At 41.7% G+C, this 18,767-nt stretch overlaps 1 protein-coding gene across 1 annotated transcript in view; it reads right to left on the bottom strand.

Moving 5' to 3' along the window:
- Positions 1 to 4,270, bottom strand: part of LOC147904837 (uncharacterized) — a 33,659-nt gene extending 29,389 nt beyond the window's left edge. Inside the window, exons 1-2 of the mRNA XM_087395759.1 lie at positions 3,900 to 4,270; positions 3,598 to 3,659 (exon numbers count right to left, since the gene is read on the bottom strand). Of these exons, the coding sequence (XP_087251885.1) occupies positions 3,598 to 3,659; positions 3,900 to 4,146 (309 nt within the window). The 5' untranslated portion in view covers positions 4,147 to 4,270. The remainder of the gene's footprint in view (positions 1 to 3,597; positions 3,660 to 3,899) is intronic.
- Positions 4,271 to 18,767: the final 14,497 nt, after the last annotated feature.

The raw sequence follows: 18,767 nt of genomic DNA on the forward strand, positions 1-18,767 counted from the left end.
ACAAGAGATGGAAGCTTAGTGACAAGCCTAGGGAGGTGGAAGGACAATTTTGAGCTTATTTACACAAAAGACGTCCCTGAAAAAATGGCCACTCTGCTCTGGCTTATTTTACACACGCTAGAAGTTTGAGAATATGAAAAGGTGATGGTTAGAGCAAGAGATGCCCAGGGATTAGGGAAGATATCTTTCACCTTTTGTAGCTTGCCCACATGCTTGAAAAAGTTTGGAAATAGGTTCACATGCTCACGGGTGAGCCATTGAATTGGAAAGCCATACTTTTGGGGGATGCCACTAAACTTAGAAAAGTCAAATGGATCCAGATTAGGGCACATGCGGTTTGGTTTTATTGGATATCCAGAAACAATTATCAATTAAATAATGTTAATTTTCTTGCTGATAATATTTTTGGCAATGGTGGGGCAGGAACAAAGACAACTCCAGAAGGCCATGAAAGTGTACAATGAAGCTCACCCCCAACTGAATGTTGAACTTTAGACCCATGCATTCAATTGCCAGGATGGACCACACACAGTGGTTGTTAAGTACCCAGTTCAGCCTGATCAACCTGTTGCTACTAAAGAGATTCCGTTATTCAAGTTTGCTGATACTGACACTTCTTCACCAATTCTGGAGGCTCCTCCTCCTGCTGCTCACACTTTCAAGGTGCCTGCCCCAAAAACTCCTGCTGCAGAGGACCCTCCAGTGCTGCCAGAGGGCTGGCTATTGAGACCAGAGAACCTACTATTGCTGCTAGAGGTAGTACATCTGCTGTCAAAGACCTGCCACTACTGCTTCCAAAGGACCTGCCACTACTGCCAAAGGACCTGCTACCACAACCAAAGGACCCACCTCGACTAAGGAGGTTGAGGCTGCTAAGATGCACAAGTTTCCAAGTACCTCAAAAGTTAAAGAGGAGGAGCAGTGACTACTGCAGTCTGCTACTATGCTGTGCTTATCTTAACTGCTGTTGCTTTCCTCGTGAAAGCTTTTTGTAGTGAATCTCATGTGGATTATAAGGATATATAAATGATGATATGTATATAATATAAATCAACTTTCCTTCTGCTCAGGAAAAATTTAATGTACCCTAAGCTTAGCAAGGCCATAACACAAGGTAGAGTTATCAGAATTTACCCAAACTGAAACTACAGGTTAGGGCTCAATGTGCACTATATAATGTGCATGCGTCAAAGAAGAAATGACTACACTCCAATTTGTCGGTTCCCCACCTCTCAAGTTTAACCTGTGTAATCTCGTTTTGTCCGCGTGGAAATCCAGCATTACCACCTAGAATACCAAGGCTCACCCCAAGGCCTATACCTAGATGAATCCAGGAACATTCCCAAACTCATCCTCTAAAAACACAACATAGTGCAGTTTCAATCTCATGATAGCCACTCATAAGATTGAAAACCATAAACTCCATCACGCATAGCAGGGACTAGCTACTATGACATCCACACTGACGTCACCAGCTCCCAACGGTGGGTGTAGACCATAGTATAAAAATATGCTCTCACACATACACATCCACACACCCACACATACTTGAGCATCCATTTATACAAAGTCTTCATACTGAGTTTCTGTTGGCACTCCGGAGGCGAAGGCAGACTCAGCCATGACGAAGGCTAGCACTAAAGGAGAAGGCTAATCAAAAAGTAGTCCAAAAACTATTCATTCAAGCTACAACTGCTTGTGAAGTCTAAAGGATTTCATTTTAGTCTCTCCCAAACGAGCATCTAAATCTAGCTGATAGGGCAACACACCAACACTCACCCCAAGGCCTATATGAAAGAAATAAAACCAATGTAATGTGACTGGCTGTACACATTGTAAAGAGTCTTAACTACGGCTACCCCTGCGAAAGGTGCCACCACCATAGTAAGATGGTGTGGTCTCATGGTATAAGAACCATGGGTATAATGATCACTGACACTACAAATGACCAATGCATTGGATTTGAAGTAGACAACCGGCTAGATGCGTGAAGCCCTCTATTTGAGAATTGACACAAAACAATGACAAATATAATCAGTAAACATGTGCACAAAATATAAAATAAATAAATCAGCTGATAATGAATTGGTTAAGGAATAAGTGTCCATAAGTGCCTATGGAAAAAGTGAAGGCCTGTTACTGAGCCACCACAGCTACACCCATGACAAGATGTCCAATATGCCCCTCTTGTTAAGTGTAGTACAATCTCAAGAAAAGTAAGTACACATGACTGAAATTGTGTAGCTAGTCCAACAAACGTAGTAGATAGTGAGTGCCTAGTATACAAGGGGTCCTTTTAGGTCCAAATACGCATGTAACAAGGGTCCATATAGAACAAGTTAATCCCCTGGAATTTTAGGGGATCTTTCAACTCAGGCAAGAATGTAGTACTTCCTCCATCCATAGGGGACATTGTCTTTTGGTATGACACAACGTTTCACATAGCAATGCATAAGGTCCAAACACACACATGAAATAGGGGTCCTATATTTCAAGTGATCCCCTTAATTTCAAAGAAGCTTGCAACTAGCACAAGAATGCAGTACTTTTCCTGATCTACAATAGACCTTGTTTTTACCAGTACAGTGTACACTGTTTCCCAAAGCAGCGCAGGAGGTTTGGGACATACAAATTCATGTGCGAAGTATGCAGACCTTTATAGTAGCCCCTTGGATAGTCATTGATGTTGTGTAGGGAGAAAATTCGTATGGTCATCCCAAGGCCTCCATAGATGAAATCCTTGGAGCTACCAGGTGAACCACCCTGGACACAATGGTCGCTATCAGAGGCCTATTGCACTTTCAAGTAGGCAGGATCACTAGCTATTAGGAAGAAAGACAAGAGTGACTTTGCACCCTTCTAGCAGACACAATTCATCCTCCTTCGACCTGCAAAAAGGGATGTTACATGCATCCTCTAAGGGAGCATTTGCTGCAGCTCCTGCCTTGGCAACGTACTTTCTCAGCAGGGAGATGAGACCTCTGCCTTGATAATAGAGAACCGAGAAGAAAGAAATGAGCCAGTAAAAACGAACGCTTCATGAGCAGTTGGGCGCTGAAGGAGGACTTGAGCACCTCTCTTGGCCTGATAAAGGAACACAGGTTTGGAGCTTGGATTGCCTACAGGAGAATCGTGGATGATGTGAACCTTGCATTGCTTGTAGAGAAGAGATACGAAGCTACGAATTCAGTAAACTAAGCCCTAGAGAAGCTCATCGTTTCATGGCAAATTAAGCTCAAACTGCAAAGTGAAGAGCTTATTGTTGTCTCGTGTCAGTCAACGAGCTGTGAAGAGACCAGGGAGGCGGAGTTGCGCTTGAGGCAACAGTAGCCGGTGGAAGAGCAGAGGAAGAGGGCAGCCAGCAAAAAACGTAGTATTTTCATGGCTGTACAACAACGATTTACTCTCTCTCTCTCTCTCTCTCTCAGTCTCAAAGTTGAGGAATTCTGCCTGCCCCTTCCCTTCCCCCTCCAAAAAAGAAGCAAGATTAGATACTCTGCTCGTAAGTAAGAATCGTCTACTAATTGTGACTGACTGTGATTGTGATTTAATATGTGCTTTAACAAATGCAGAGGTTCAGGGCTAGACGAAACTCACAGGTACCAGCTTTGTTCCTGCTTCTAATACATCCCGGGCAGTCTTCACGGCCGTTCCTAATACTGCAGGGTACAAAGCAAGCGAGCTAAGAGGAAGCTCGCGAATTCGGCAATTACAAGAAGAAGAAGAAGAAGAACCCACCAATGCAACCTCGCCAGCTCCACCCCCCAGCCCTTGCCCCCGCCCCCGCTTCTTCTTGTCTCTCCCCTCTTGACATCCTCTTCGATCTTCCGTGAACATTGACAAAAGCGTACTCTCTCTCTCTCTCTCTCTCTCTCTCTCTCAAAAAATGCAGGACCTACTTCGGTACAGATCAGTTTTCTGTGCAACAACTCGGCAAGCCGCATGGCGCAAAAATGGACGTCGTGCGGTCCGTCCGCTGGGCAATCTGGTTAATCTGCGCAGCGCGGTAGAGGAGCGGGCAGGCAGGAGCACATGAAGGAGAGGAGCATGGGAAGAATTGGAAGTAGGATCAGATCGTAACGAAGAAGTGGCAAGGGGGAGTAGAGAAGCATGCAATTGCATGGCGGAGCAGAGGCCGGCAGCCATGGCTGCTCTCTCGACAAATTCTATCCTCGTCTTCCCATCTTGGTCTTCTCAGCTGAATTTCGATAGCGAGGTCCTGCTAATAAGTCCAACCTTCCAAGTGATAGCCTTGGATTTTGAGTTCCGATTATCCATTGAGTTTTTGAGTTTAGGACTTGCCAATTCAAGTTTTACTTTAGTTGCAAGGGAAACCTTTAGAGTTTTTGACGTTTTTTTTATAAAATAAATAATAAATAAACTCTGCCAGCTTGTATTAACAGAAATGGGTAAGAGAAAAAACCAGATACAAAATTTGGCCAACTCTAGAGGCTAACCCCTGTGGCCTACCCCACTAGTGCAATGAGTATAATATGTTGCCTATGTCTTGAAGAGCATTCCCCACTAGTTGGTCCTTCTTAGCTAACGCCACTCCTAGATCCCATAAGTTCTCCTTGTAATCATAAACCAGCAAAGGTAGTCTACAGGCCCATGGTATCGACTCTCGAAAGACCAACCGGTTTCTGACAGACCAAATGGCCATGACCAAGGCCGCGCCAGTAGGCGGCTAAGGTACACGGGAGACGAGTTGTTTCCCCCAACAAAGCTAGGCACCACTTAGCTCCCAACAAGAAGCCCGCCATGAGGCCAGTAAAACGGACTGCGCTTCCCATTCTCCTCCACAATTCACAGGCTACGGGGCACTCCCAAAACAAATGACGGATCTTTTCCTGAACCCGGCCACAAAGGGGGCAAAGCGGACTCAACTGCATCCATTTGGCCAACTTGCTTCTGATCGGTAACCAACCATGTAAAAGCTTCCACAACAGAAATTTAGACTTCCCTGGGAGCGCACTTTTCCAGAGCTCAACAAACCGTGCTCTCCACCAAGATTGAGACCTATGCAACTTCCAAACTGAATTGAGATTATGAGACTCCATCTGACTGAATAGGAGCTCTCGATAGCACACTTTGGCAGACATCTTAGACAGCACTGTACGGCCAATTAGCCAGTGGTTTTCCCTCCATAGGAGAGAGGGGCACGAATTAGACGGCCAGGATTGAGACAAAGTTGCTACCACTCTAGAGAGGAATCGAGCTTCCAAGGTCGTGAGCCCAAATTATTGCTTCACACTGATCAGTGGCTTCCAAAAGGCTTGTCTTACGTCCCAAATATCCAGCCAGCACTTCACCCCTTTCTTGTAAAGCACTGGATGTCCGCATATATCCAAAAAGGCCCGGGGTTTCCCTTCCACCGATGTAGCAAGTCCCCATCATATGCTCTCATAAAGGCTGGGGTCCCCTCTCAGTCCAGCTCTACCTTTCCACTTCAAGACATGCATACAAGACTTCCAAGACCCAACCAAACTTGCAAAAGCTCAAAACCTCTTATTTTTATCGAGAACTAGAATCTTATCAACCCACAAGAGATTTCTCCAAGTACCAACTCTACAACCACCCGCTTTCTCCACTAAGTCCCGGAGAATATCCAACCAAGGTGTGGTACTTTTTAGAGCCTTAGGTAACCATTTGAATAGGAGGGACAGATTCCTTAGGGAAATATTTGGTATCACCAGGCCACCCGAACTCTTTGGAGATTTAATGAAATTTCATGGAATATAGTGAAGCCTTCTAATGCCCGACTCCACCCTCCACAAAAAGGCTCTGAGCATTTTCTCAATTTCAAGCCAGTGCGAGGATCTAAATCTCCAAACTGAAGCGACATACACCATAGAGGCAGCCAAGATATGCTTAACCACGATATCCAACCCAACTGAATTCTACTCCACCGATGCAGCTTTTGTTTGATCTTTTTCTTTACCCAGTTAAACCTTTGACGGAGGGTAAGACCAATGCCCAGAGGGGCCCCCAAGTACCTGACCACTTCACCCCTTGGGATCCAGTTAAGTGGAAGAGGGGCAGCTCACTCCGGCAAAGCATCCAGTGACACCCGTAGGGCATATGTCTTGTTCAAATTGCAAACTGAACCTGAAGCCCTACAGTAGCATTGTATAATCTTAAATAAACAATCTACATTCTGATTTGACTCCTCCATGAATGCCAGCAAATCATCAACAAACATACTCCCTTCATCGGACCCCAAATCCACAGCCTACTTGAAGGCGCGAATTAGCAGAACCGTGCATATAGCAAAGAGTAATGGAGCCAATGGGCAACCTTGCCTAATAGATCTGCAGAGATCAAATCTGCCACCACCCCACCATTGATACACAAGATGGCAGAAGCATTACCAAAAAGACTGGACACTTTTCGAACCAGCTCAGTACCAAAACTCATGTGCTCAAGGGCAACCTTAATAAACTCCCAAGAAATTCGGTCATACGCCTTATCAAAATCAATATCCAAGACCAAGCATTTCTGCCCAGAGGCCACTACATAGTCCAATGCTGGAAACATTTAGAATATTTTATAGAATATCCTGACCTTTAATAAAACCATTTTGTTCTCTGTCAACAATTTGCATACAAACAGTCTGAATTCTGAGTGCTACAGCCTTGGCTATTAGCTTGTAGGACACATTAAGCATAGTGATTGGCTGCCAGTCACCAACTCGAATCCTATCCGGTCGCTTGGGGAATAGCTTCATCAACCCGGCATTCATGTCCTTAGACAGAGTACTCCGACTCACTGACTCATTGGCCATCTTAACAAAATTAGTTTTTAACAACTCCCAAACATGTCTAAAAAACTCCACTGAGAATCCATCAGGGCCAAGGGACTTGTCCCTTTTCATAACTTTGAGAGCCTCTTCAAATTTTGACTTTGTGAATGGACAAGCTAGTCTGTTTCTCTACACCTCAGACCCTCACACTGACAGGCGCCAAAATTACATCTACATTCTCCTACCATTCTCTGTTCGTAACTGGTTGAGAGCCTACAATTGCTGCTAATTCTTTCTTAAACACCTCCGCAATTTGCCAGAAACCTGTGACCACTCTCCCATTTTCATCTTGGACTCGGTCTATCGAATCCCTAACCTGATTTCTTTTGGCAGCCTGAAAGAACATCTTTGAGAGATAGTCCCCTATGCAGTCGACTGTTGATTCTAGCCCTTTTGGCCTTTACCAGTTCCAGCTCCGTGCGTGCTACTTCACATTCAACCAACAATGTAGAAATGAAAAAGTCCTTGGGATCTGCCATTACAACAAGATTAAGACTGTCACGAATCGTGGGCAGCATAGAGGCATTCTTGCGAAATCTATCCCGTTCATTCTTAGCCTAGCTCTTGGCAAAACTGAGGATAGCTTGAATACCAGCATCCCACCTGACACAGGGATCTGCTACAGGTTGTGCGCGCAATCCCTCCATAAGGACCTAATCTGTCTGTCAAACTCCTTACTCAACAGCCAACTATTGTCAAATTTGAAGGGAACATCTATAGACCTTCTTGCTGATATCGAGATGGAGAATGACCACCATAACGGGGCATGATCAGAAATCCCTGAACTCGTAATGATACCTCCCCTCATCGGGGGTTTCATCCACCAACCCTCATTCAAACAGTAGAATCTGTCCAAGCGGCCAGCTCTAAATTCCTCCCCCCTTCTTTGGTTGTTTCATGTAAACCCAAACAGCCCCTCTGGATCAATCTCAGAGCAATCAGACAAGCCCCATGTCAGGCATACAGCATCCTAGGCATCCCATTCCTTCCCCACAACATTGGCTTTGGCATGTGACCGATCCCGGGCACCCAATGTCATATTCCAATCCCCTCCCAGTAACTAGTAGGCATCCACAAACTCATTCGTGAGGGCATTCTAATAGCTAATGCATAGCCCGGCTGAATTGGGAGCATACATGTTCACCACACAAAATGAAAACCCTTTCAAGGAGATTCTTGCCAGCAGTGAACCATCCCGGTGAATTTCAAAATAATTCCTGCAATGAGAAAGAAATACGGACCACAATCGCAGTACCACCCTTGCCTTTGAATGGCAGTTAACCAAAATAGTAAAGTTGGCCAGCTTAAGCGAGAACCAGAGGAGGTCATCCTCACCACATTTGCATTCTTGTAGGAGAATCACATCCAGTCTCCTTCGGATAATCAAATCTAAGCAGCACTTTTGCTTCAGTCTACTACAACAACCTCTTAAGTTCCATGAGATCACCTTGATTCTGCCCAACTAATCACTCCTTTCACTGTGTGAAGGCTTTGATGACATCTCGGAGGTAATGGAAACAATTTTCTTTCCCCGACAGTTGGCTCCGTGCCACTTGCTTAAGCCGTTTAGGGAGTGCTCTTGTCGATCCCTTTTGCTTAGTCTCAACAGCACCAACCTTATTCTGGATTTCGAGAAGACATTTACGATGGTTTGCATCCAAGAGAAGCTCGTCTTGGCTCTCCACAACATTCCCCTCCACAGATTCACCTCCAGCCTGCGCATATCGTGCACTGAGGTCCTTGACCATCTAGCGATTGACGACCTATTCCCTCGTTGAGCACATCTGCAAGTTAAATGAACTAGGCCCTGGCAATCGAACGACATCCTGCTCTTGAGGCTTCCCAGGCTCAGCCACACCATTGGTCATCTGCATCTTTCCCAGGGAGGGGCCCAACCTCAACCGATTTGCCTTTCTTGGTGACCAGCTTCCAAGGGAAGCCCATGCTCGCAGGAGGAGTGCTCTGAGTAGCCTCTAACAAAGGGGTTGCTTGTCTTGTTTGTGTAATCTTCAAAGATGCCCATTGTGTGACAGGTTCACATGTGCTCTCCTCCGCGCCCGTCGACTTTTCCATCGGCCACTCAGAGGAAGGAATTCCAACCTTAGCCTGTTGGGACCTAGCAGCCTCTCTTGCTTCACCATCCATAGGGCCTTTGGCCAACTTCGTATTATCTTCTCTCCTAGGGCATTCTCTTGCAAAAGTCCCCGTCTCCTTGTAGATGTAGTAGGCATCTGGATAGGGACCGAATCGAACACTTTGATGTAAGACTCCACCTCCCGGGAAGGCCACACAAACAAAGTCAGGGGGCTCCTGACTCCTATCCCACATAACCCACGCATTTCGTAGACCTGTATCTCTCCTCGGAGGGGGCAGCACAAGCAGAACCCTTCCCAACGACGAGCAATCCACTGAACCGCTTCTCCCAACCAAGAAGGAAGCCCCAGGAATTTGACCGGGCATTCGTGGAACATAAATTCCTCTACTCTAAACGAGGGGCTCCAGGGAATCGCCAACACCATAGCGCCTTCAAACACTAGCACACTAAAGACCAGAGTATTCTGCACTGCCTCAGAGACACATCGGACCAAAAAGAAACCCTTCCCCATGAAGCGGGCAGAGAATTGAGATGCCAGAACATCACACTCCTCAAGAAGAAACTTGTTAAGCTCACCAACATAAGCACTCTACCTGTAAAGATCAAGTATACTCCTCCCCTCGCCAACCTTTCGAACTCAGACTTGTTGACCAATTTGAACGGAACCTCGCACACCACCCCATGCACTTTGCCACTGTCCAAAAGGCCCTTCCTCTGAGCTTCCCTAGCTCTCCATTCCAATTCCTGCTTGAGCAAGGCTTCCACCTCTGCATCTGACAACGGAGAGAACCCCTAGGGTGCCAACTCCCTTTGATAAGAATACCTATCAAAATCTTGATTATGAGATGAAGTTAACAATATGCCATAAGTAAAACTTGGTGGAATTAGAATGATTATGTGCTACACTAGAAGAGCTTCAAATATGTCTTTACACCTTGAAATTTGGATAACACATGAAAAAGTTACATGATTTTGAAAGGAGGTTGGTTTTCATATTTTTAGTGTATTTTTGGTTTACCCCACCCTCACCCAAAAGACCCCCCCCCCTTTGGGTCTCACATATTATGAAAAATATGTACAAATATTAAAATCTTGCATATTTTTCAAGGTATATTCCTAATCATTTGTGGGAGGGGGCCATCAAGATTTTCATATTTTTCCCTTGCATAAATTATAAATTTTGTAAGAAATCCATGCATATTTTATATGGACCCTGTCCCCCCCCCATACCCTAAATTTTGGACAAGGGTAGTAATAATATATATATGGAGTTGGTGCCCCAGGAGAGAACCCTCCTTGGGGAATGCCTGAAAGGGCCTCGAAGTACGAGCAAACCTCCTTAGGATTTGCACGTGACTCATTGGGGCAATGGATATTAGGGTTGGACTCAGAACTCTCATTTGTGTCCCCTTTGCTAGGCTACAACTAGCTTGGATCAGCGACTTTCTCAAACATCTGCACCTCCTTAGAGCCCTCAAGCATCTCGCAGCGATGTCTCTTCAACCCTCTCTCAACCCGAGCATGACCTTTCCCTGACAAAGCAACGCACATTCACAAGAGGACCCTCAGCTCTCTCAGTTAGCAGTTCCCTCCGAGTTTTTGACGTTTTAAGGCCAACATATAAACCTCATGAATTAAAAGTAAGTCCCTCACATGAGACCATGTGGACCAATAGATGCGTCTCCCTTTCAAGGAGAACATCAACACGAAGACCTTCCCCTAGTAGTGGGACAAGCCAAAAATTTATGAATATTAAAGAGACTGCAACTAGGTTGGGTGGGCAGCCTTTAGACTAAGTAGAAGACTAGATGCCATGCAAGACTAGATGCCATGCAAGAAAGCACAAACATGAGGGAAAACAAGGTGGCAAAGCCACATAGGCCCTACTAGAAGATAGTGAGATGCGATGGGCAATTTTATGTTACTTTTTAGTTATGTGCATATAAAAGTAATGGAGTGGTCTCTCCAGTAAGCATATTAAAAGTAATGGAGTGGTCTCTCCAATAACCATATTAAGTTCCCGTTGTTTGTCCAAATGTGGTCAAGGAGGCTTCCACACATTGTCATAGGAACCTCGAGATGCATGTGCAAATTGTATTTGCTCATAAGGGCGAGGAGTTTCGTTGAAGCAAAATGTTGCTTGTACATATCGATGTTGAAACACCAAGGAGATTATATTTTTTTTTCATGATTATTATGTAGAAGCACTCGTTCTAGGAGGTTCATAAGAGATTGTATATGGATACTTGGTGGCATGCAAATTGCAACAACCACATAATCAGTATAGAACTTTGATATGTGAGTGTCTATGATTCTATTCCATTTGATTGATGGAGGGCATGGTGTTTGAGAAGGAGACTCGTACTTATGAGAGAACACATGAAATGTAGGAGGAGTAGTTCTCTATTGCATGGGACTTATTAGCCGTTAATGTTTCATATTTTTTTGTTTGTGAATTCCTTGTAAGTAGATGACATCTGTTTCTATTAAGTGATGTGTTTGTCGCATATCAACTTTGTATTTTTCAAAAGATCTTGTGTTCAAAGATTGAATAGTCATGTTATGAAAGTTTGTTCTCTTAATGTATTCCATAGTTTTGAATTGGTAAGTCTTTCCATTCTTCTTGGATATCTTTGTCAATTTGTAAGTTTTCTTTTTGTAGAGGTTCCAACAGGTAAAGATTCTCAAATTTTTTTACACATGATAAGAGTGTGTAAGCTAAGCCATGGCCATGCACATTCTTAGGAGAGAATGCCACTCTTTCCATTGTGAGACCTTCAGATCTACGAATTGTTCTTGTTGCTCATGTTTGAATTAGAAATGACTCTTTTGTGAGTATGCTAGTTTTAAATGTCACTATTTGAACTTCCTTTGCAATCCAAAAGATTGGTGTCCATTTGTTGTGTACATGTGCTATGTAAGTGTCCTTCTTACCTGTCCTTGTACTATATCCAATGTCAGGATGTGAGAAATGTATCCAGACAATGTCCTTACCCTTGAATACTTACATTCCTTTGACAACCCCATCGGATCCATTGACAAGGCCATCCTGCTAGTTAATGTTACCAGAGCAGAGCTCTATTAGCATACCTCCTTAAATCTCTATGGTTTCCCTAAGCCCATTTGTTGCCTTGGGGTCTCCCAATATTTTTAAGCTATTGCAGGGTGTTTTAGTAGAGTGATCAAGTGCTTTAATTGTGTATGTTTTACCTTGCGTTGCTTGGAGCACAGATTCGTTGTGTTTGTTAGTTTGCAAGTTTGTGTAGAAGAGATGTGGGAGAGTGTGGTCTTTAGGGGGCGTATGAAAGCATCTCTTGTTTATGAAGTCAATTTGACCTTGTGTATGGGAACAAGTTCTAAATGAGTTCAAAGCTATTTTACAAACGTTCATGCATTGTTTCATTGAGTTGGTAGCACTCAATTTTATTTCCTCCAATATGTGTTGGCCATAAACTCTAATGTAGCTTGACTTAGTTTGACACCCAAGCCTCCTTTACTGGTTTTTCTTGATAGAAATCCCCATAACAAATGGCATCAACAAAAGTGCTCGTTGAAGCTTCTTTGCAACAAACATATGCGGAGGTTTGCAAAGTTGAGAGTTCTTCGGCCTACAAGTGATATTTCATCGAAGACAAGCAATTGCACTCACTTATAGAGGTTGCTCCAATGTATCTAATTTCTCATGTGGGAGAGATGTAAGGTTCTTGCTATGAATGGGTACATGCAATGCGGAATAAATGGTAGTTCCATTAATGTTGTAGGTGGCCTTGCCTGTGTAGGCAAGCAAAAGGACCTTTGGCAAGTTTATATCATTTTATGGTATTGTTTGACTAAAATATCTAATTAGTCTGCATGTCATAGAGAAGGTCTTGGTCACAAGCTGTGTATATGTCAATGAAAGCACAAATATCAAGGTCATCCATGTCTGCAAAAATGAGAGCATTTTTCACCCATATAAGACCATGTTCATGTTGGCTTTCTATGCTTTGGAACTCAATAACAAAGAAGTAGTCTTTTATGTCCCCTAAGAGAGTGTTTTCACTTTTGAGCATGGAAATCATGTTTGGCAGTTTGTGATTGTAATATCTTGTGCACACGGACGGGTTCTCTCTAATTAGTTGCTTTGCCAATTTGTTTAAGTCCAACGACATTGTAGCATTGCTTTTACAATTGTAGTCATTTTTCAAGCAAATGACAACAGGCTCCCAAAGGCACTCCACACAAGATAAAGTTATGAAGAATGTTGGAGGACCCAATTATCACATCATGGCGAAGGCTTCTTTTCATAGCTCGTTGTAATCTAGTGATGTTCTCAAACATTCAAAGCCCCTAAATCCTATTCTTGATTGTAAGACGTTCTCAATATTTGTGTCGTTGGCTATCCAATTTTTTTTCTTATTGAAGTCTTTATGGAATGTGCATGGGAAAATAAACATCTCAGGATGGTGTATGAAGGAAATGAAGAATCAGAATTCCCTTCCACAATGTCAAAAGCTCAACATATGAATGGTGCTATAAATGGTGCTTTGAAATTTTTATGCATATGCTAAAGTCATAATTTGGAAAACAAAAAAGTTTCAAAGTAGAGAAATGGAGGAATATTTTTGATTTACATGAATAAAAATAGGAAGATGTGTTACAAACATTTTTTTTTTGTGAGGGATAATCAATGTAAGTTCTATTTAAAGAAAGTATAGATTAGTTGAATAATGGCAAAAGATGGTTTGAAAAACCACTCAATATTTTTTCTAAGTTTCATAATGATCTGTAATTCATATGTCCTCCAACTGAGATGTTTTCACATTTTATTTTATTGCACATTCACCAACAACATGTTTACCAATCTATGATCATAAAGGTGAAACCAATCTTTGATTTTCTTGCATTGTTGCAAAAACAAAAAATTCAGAGGAGTAGCAAAGAGTTTTTGCTCAAAGCAAAGAAGGGATTGTGCAATCCATAAGGGACAATGTTGACGAAAATATGTGGAAATGTCAACATAATACTTTCATATTACAAATGGAAGATTAAAAGGTACAACATTGCTCAAAGAACATGTGGAAGATACTTGTTCTGAAATTTAAAAAGTTCCATGAAAGGTTCTATTTCCAACTTTCAAATGAAAAGGCTTTCTAGTGAAGCACGATTACATCAATAGCATTCTTTATAGAAATTAGACATATCACAAGCCCAACATGTTGGTCAAAAAACAACCCTCAACTATTTTGGGCAAGAGTTGAGACATAAGGTATTGGGTATTCTCTTCAAGCAACTGTCTGAAGGAGAGGACAACTGAAGCACACTATTAACTATTGCATCCTTTAGAATTACTTCAACCTCAACTCCCTTGAGTGTTGTAATCATGCCTTTGATCTTTTGGAGGGCTAGGTGTTTGTCAGAACTCTTACAAAAAACCTTATCTAATTGCCTAGGGATCTTAATTTTCTTGCAGAGTACACAAACTAATTTATAGTGTAGAATTGACACCAACCACTATTGAAATACCAATTACCTGTGTAGAATTGGTTAATGTGATAGTTCAAGACTCATACATGGCATAGAAAAGTAACAATTAATTTGATCAAGTGTAAAAGTTAGAAAGAAATATCACAAAAGTCTCAAGAAGTGTCAATGTACCTGGTTTTCATACCCTAACTACTGTATATGTCTCAAAAACACTTTGGAAATCTTGTTTGAGAGACCAAGACCTTTGATTGGTGCAATTATGGTTGCATCCAACATATTAAGGGCAATTGGTTGAGTGTTTCTTTTCATGCCACATTCCGCAAAACAAACAAGCACTCACCCAAAGTCTTGAATTTATCGGCAACCTTCAAATAGTCTGACCTACTATTGCTCCAAAAAGTAAGCTATGGAGGACATCCATCCACATGTTAGTGTATGACGAATTGATAATGAGAGCAATTTAGTGTATGATGAACTAATAATGAGAGTATGACCATCCATCCATCCACATGTTAGTGTATGACGAACTGATAATGAGAGTAGTTTAAAGTCAATGAACAAAGCAACTATTGAAAGGACTTACAATATTCAGGTTATCAGCCAGCGCACAACTTTCCTTGTGCTTCGAAATGCTATTTTTTGGCAAGAAATAGGGTTCTACAATAAAAGGGGGATCCTTTGAATGTAGGTGGAGGGATCAAATTTGAGGGTGTAATCGGTTGTCCCCCCATCATTTCTTGTGTTCTTCTCACAAACGGAGAAGTTGATAATGTGCACGCACTCTCCCACATTCAATGTCTTCACAATTTCTACATAGAAGATCTCATCTATATAAAGAGTGATGCATCCGATACCTTTTCGATCCACCGATTCAACCTTTAGGGACTTGGGGTATGTCACATTTTGGAGCATGTAAGTGCCATATTTGTTTGGCCCCCTACCCTCAAATACTCCATTTTTTATTGACAAGTCTATATCCTAAATGTACAAAGGTTTAGTAGACAAAGATTTGATAGGAATGCATCACAAAGGTTTAGTAGATAGAGATTTGATTAGAAGCCACCATGGCCAACAAAGTTAAGCCCACATAGAGGAGCTGCCATGAGCCATAATGAAATCATTGTTATGGGTTAGATTGAAGTCGCCACCATGAACCAGGTTTAAGTCGTCAGGCAAAGAAAATCCAACATGAGCCAAAGAGTAATAGTTAGGTAGCAGCCACAAGCTAGAGAGGAGATGGTGTGAGCCAGAGAGCAGTGACCACGAAGAGGGAGCCACAAAAATGAGCCGCCACCATTTGTCACACCTCGAGCAGCAAGCCATTCGATAGAAGGTACATAGAAAAGAAAGGAGAGGCTTTAGGGAAGAGTGAGGGAAATAGGGCAAACATTCGATTCCCTGACCCAACCCTAAAACACCACCTAACCACCTCAACTAACCCCGTTTAGCACTAGCAGCACCTAATACCCACGATTAATACTGATCATGACTTAATCAAGGTCAACATAACTTTTTCCTCTCTAAAAACAACATGTACACAAATAGCAACCACAACCCATAGGCCCCTTGTAGGGCCAAAAATAGACTATCATAAGCATAACAAAATATAGTGTTGCAAGGTTATACACCCTAAATGGCTTTTTGGGTAGCACGATGCCCTGAGAAGTAATAAGAAATTAAATCTCCCTGTCATCATCCATTCATTCATTGATCACTGATCACTATGTATATTTTATAGTCTTTGACATTCATTCATTCATTTATTGCTTGTTCCATATACTTCAGAGTCCCATTTTTTACATATAACCATGTGAATTATCATCCTCCTTCGATCTTGCATCCAACTTGGCTATCTCTACTGTTGATTTTTGAATCTTCCCTTGCATTGAGAAATGCATGAAAAGAGAGGAATGTTGTAAGAATTTAGAGTGAAATAAGGATATGTAGGACAAGGAAAGCAATTAAAAATATTTTTAGAACAATGTATAATATAATTGTTATAACCACATAGAGTATGGAAGGCAATGCGCTTCCTTCCCTAAAGAATTATAATCCAAGGGAACATGCCCTTCCCTAGGCATTGAAATTGAGAACATTGAGAATATTAGCATTGAGTAGCATCGTGAATAAGTTGCATGAATGGGTAAGATACTGACATATTACTTGAACAACAATAGTTGTATGCGTATTGTAAGGGAAGAAATCAATATCTTGCACACTATAGTCATGTAGATCTCTTTCGAACTTGGGAGACCAATTTCAAAAATCCTATAACAACACACAATTGCTTGGTGATGCTCAAAACCCAACTAGCTCATTGTAAGGATTTGGAAGCCACACTAAAGCCATATTTATTAACACCCATGTCTTGAACCCTTTCATTGCCCTTCCACCTATAGGGAGACACATCAAGGATTGAAATTGTTGTTTTATGAAGGAATCATCAATGAGTCTTTCTTCTCATCCTATCTAAGAGATAGTTGTAGATAGATCAATATGATTTTCCTTATAGGAACTTCAATAGCAAAGGCAAAATTTCTTTTGTGATAGAACATAGCATGCTTTTCAAGTCACATTTCCATCATAAGAGCTCACCTTTGTAAAAAATTTCTCAGGTTAAGCACAAGAAGATCATAGTCATTGGGCTATCAAGGGAAGTCTTCATATTCAAAATCTATTCAATTAAGTAATCTACATGCTCACATGAGTGCTAGCCATCGTGCGCATTCCTTGCTCGAGTAAGGAAGCCGTTGTTTGGACCTGACCCATCTTCCCTTGCTATAGTCATAGTTTGATGGAGGAAAATGGTTCATTTGGATGAGAACCCACATATAAGTACTTATGATTTGGTCAAATATAAAGTGTGAATCTTTACTTGATTGCATGAAAATGCCCTCCTTGTTACCCTCATCTAAGTTCAATTCTTTGCTCAATTGTGCAAAAAAAATGCCTACCAATACTTGTACATTATGCTTACCTTGGCTTTAGAGCAATAGCTTTTTAGTAGGGCTTCTTTGAGAGTTTTAGTAGAATTGATCTTCCATAAACAAAGGCTCACTATGAGTCTCTAGAGTACTTTTCTAGAACTAGTGCACATCGAGGGGCTTGGTAGCACAAAATCACGATCTCCATCTCTCCATAGCCTTGATATTTTATGCAATCTAAAAGCAAAGGGATAAGAGATAAGAAACCATGATAACTGAAACTTCATGCAAAGACCAAAGTCCTTCAGGTCATTTTGGATCAATTGTCACACATAAGTGGGGCATCGTTGTCACGATTCGGTGGTGTGCATAAACCTGTATGGTGCAGCACTACCTCTTGCTAATTGAGATGAATCAAAACCTATTTGCATCTTTAAAATTTATTTCATCCATGTTACACTTTGATATACTTTGCAAAACTTGTAACCCATCCCAAAGTTTATTAAAGCTAATTCTAGGATAGAAACTAGAAGTTGCTTTCAGCCTTGGGTCAGTTACCTTAAATCCTTCATATTGAAATTCTTGCAGCACCACCGTAAACCTCTCAAATATCATAGGTTGCAACCTCAAAGTTTCCTCTTTCGTGTTGTTTTGACTCCACGATTGCGCTTAGTAAGCATAGTACATAGGAATGTGTCATTGTATCTATGTTATCCCCTCTAAGCCTAAATTTAGTATAAATTATTTAATCCCCATATATTCCCATGCCTTGCCTCATTGTATGACATTCTTATCGTGGGCACTCAGTGACACAGCTTAATGTGCTAAAAGGGAGGAAAAAAGCTTATAAAAATCTACTCCAATTTAACTAGATTTAGTAGAAAGGTAGCTTATCCTTTTCATTACAATATAATAGGTTAGAATGTCGATCAATCATAGAAGTAAATTGTTTAGTCTATTATTTAACTGATTAAAAGAAAAATCCAGTTGTGCATAATAGATGAACCGCACCATTCAGGAAAGGTTGCAATGTATGCTTTCCAATGCAAGTCTTTCTAGTGGTTTTTGGGCTGAGGTAATGAAGATTGTAATGCATGTGATCAATAGATCACCTAGTAAGAGTTTGGATGATGGTATTCCTAAAGAGTCATGGAGTGGCAAGAAGCCCTCTTACCCTCATTTGTGTATATTTGGGTGTGAGGCATATGCACATGTGCCAAAAGAGCTTCGAAAGAAGCTAGATCCTAAGTCTAGGAAATGCATCTTTCTAGGTTATGGTGAAAGTGAGAGATGGGCCATTGTCTTTGGAATCTAAAAGAAAACAAGATCATACAAAGCCATGATGTGGTCTTCAATGAGAAGAAGATGCATAAGACACCCTGAAGGATGTAAAAATGAGGAGAATCACTTTCTAGGATGTGATCCACCCACATATATTGATAGACAACAAATTGTCCATGCACCAAATGTGCAAGAAATG

This window comes from Dipteris shenzhenensis, chromosome 2, assembly GCF_047967505.1.
Source record: "Dipteris shenzhenensis isolate YYH24624 ecotype China chromosome 2, Dip_SZ_1.0, whole genome shotgun sequence".
Lineage (NCBI taxonomy): Eukaryota > Viridiplantae > Streptophyta > Polypodiopsida > Gleicheniales > Dipteridaceae > Dipteris > Dipteris shenzhenensis.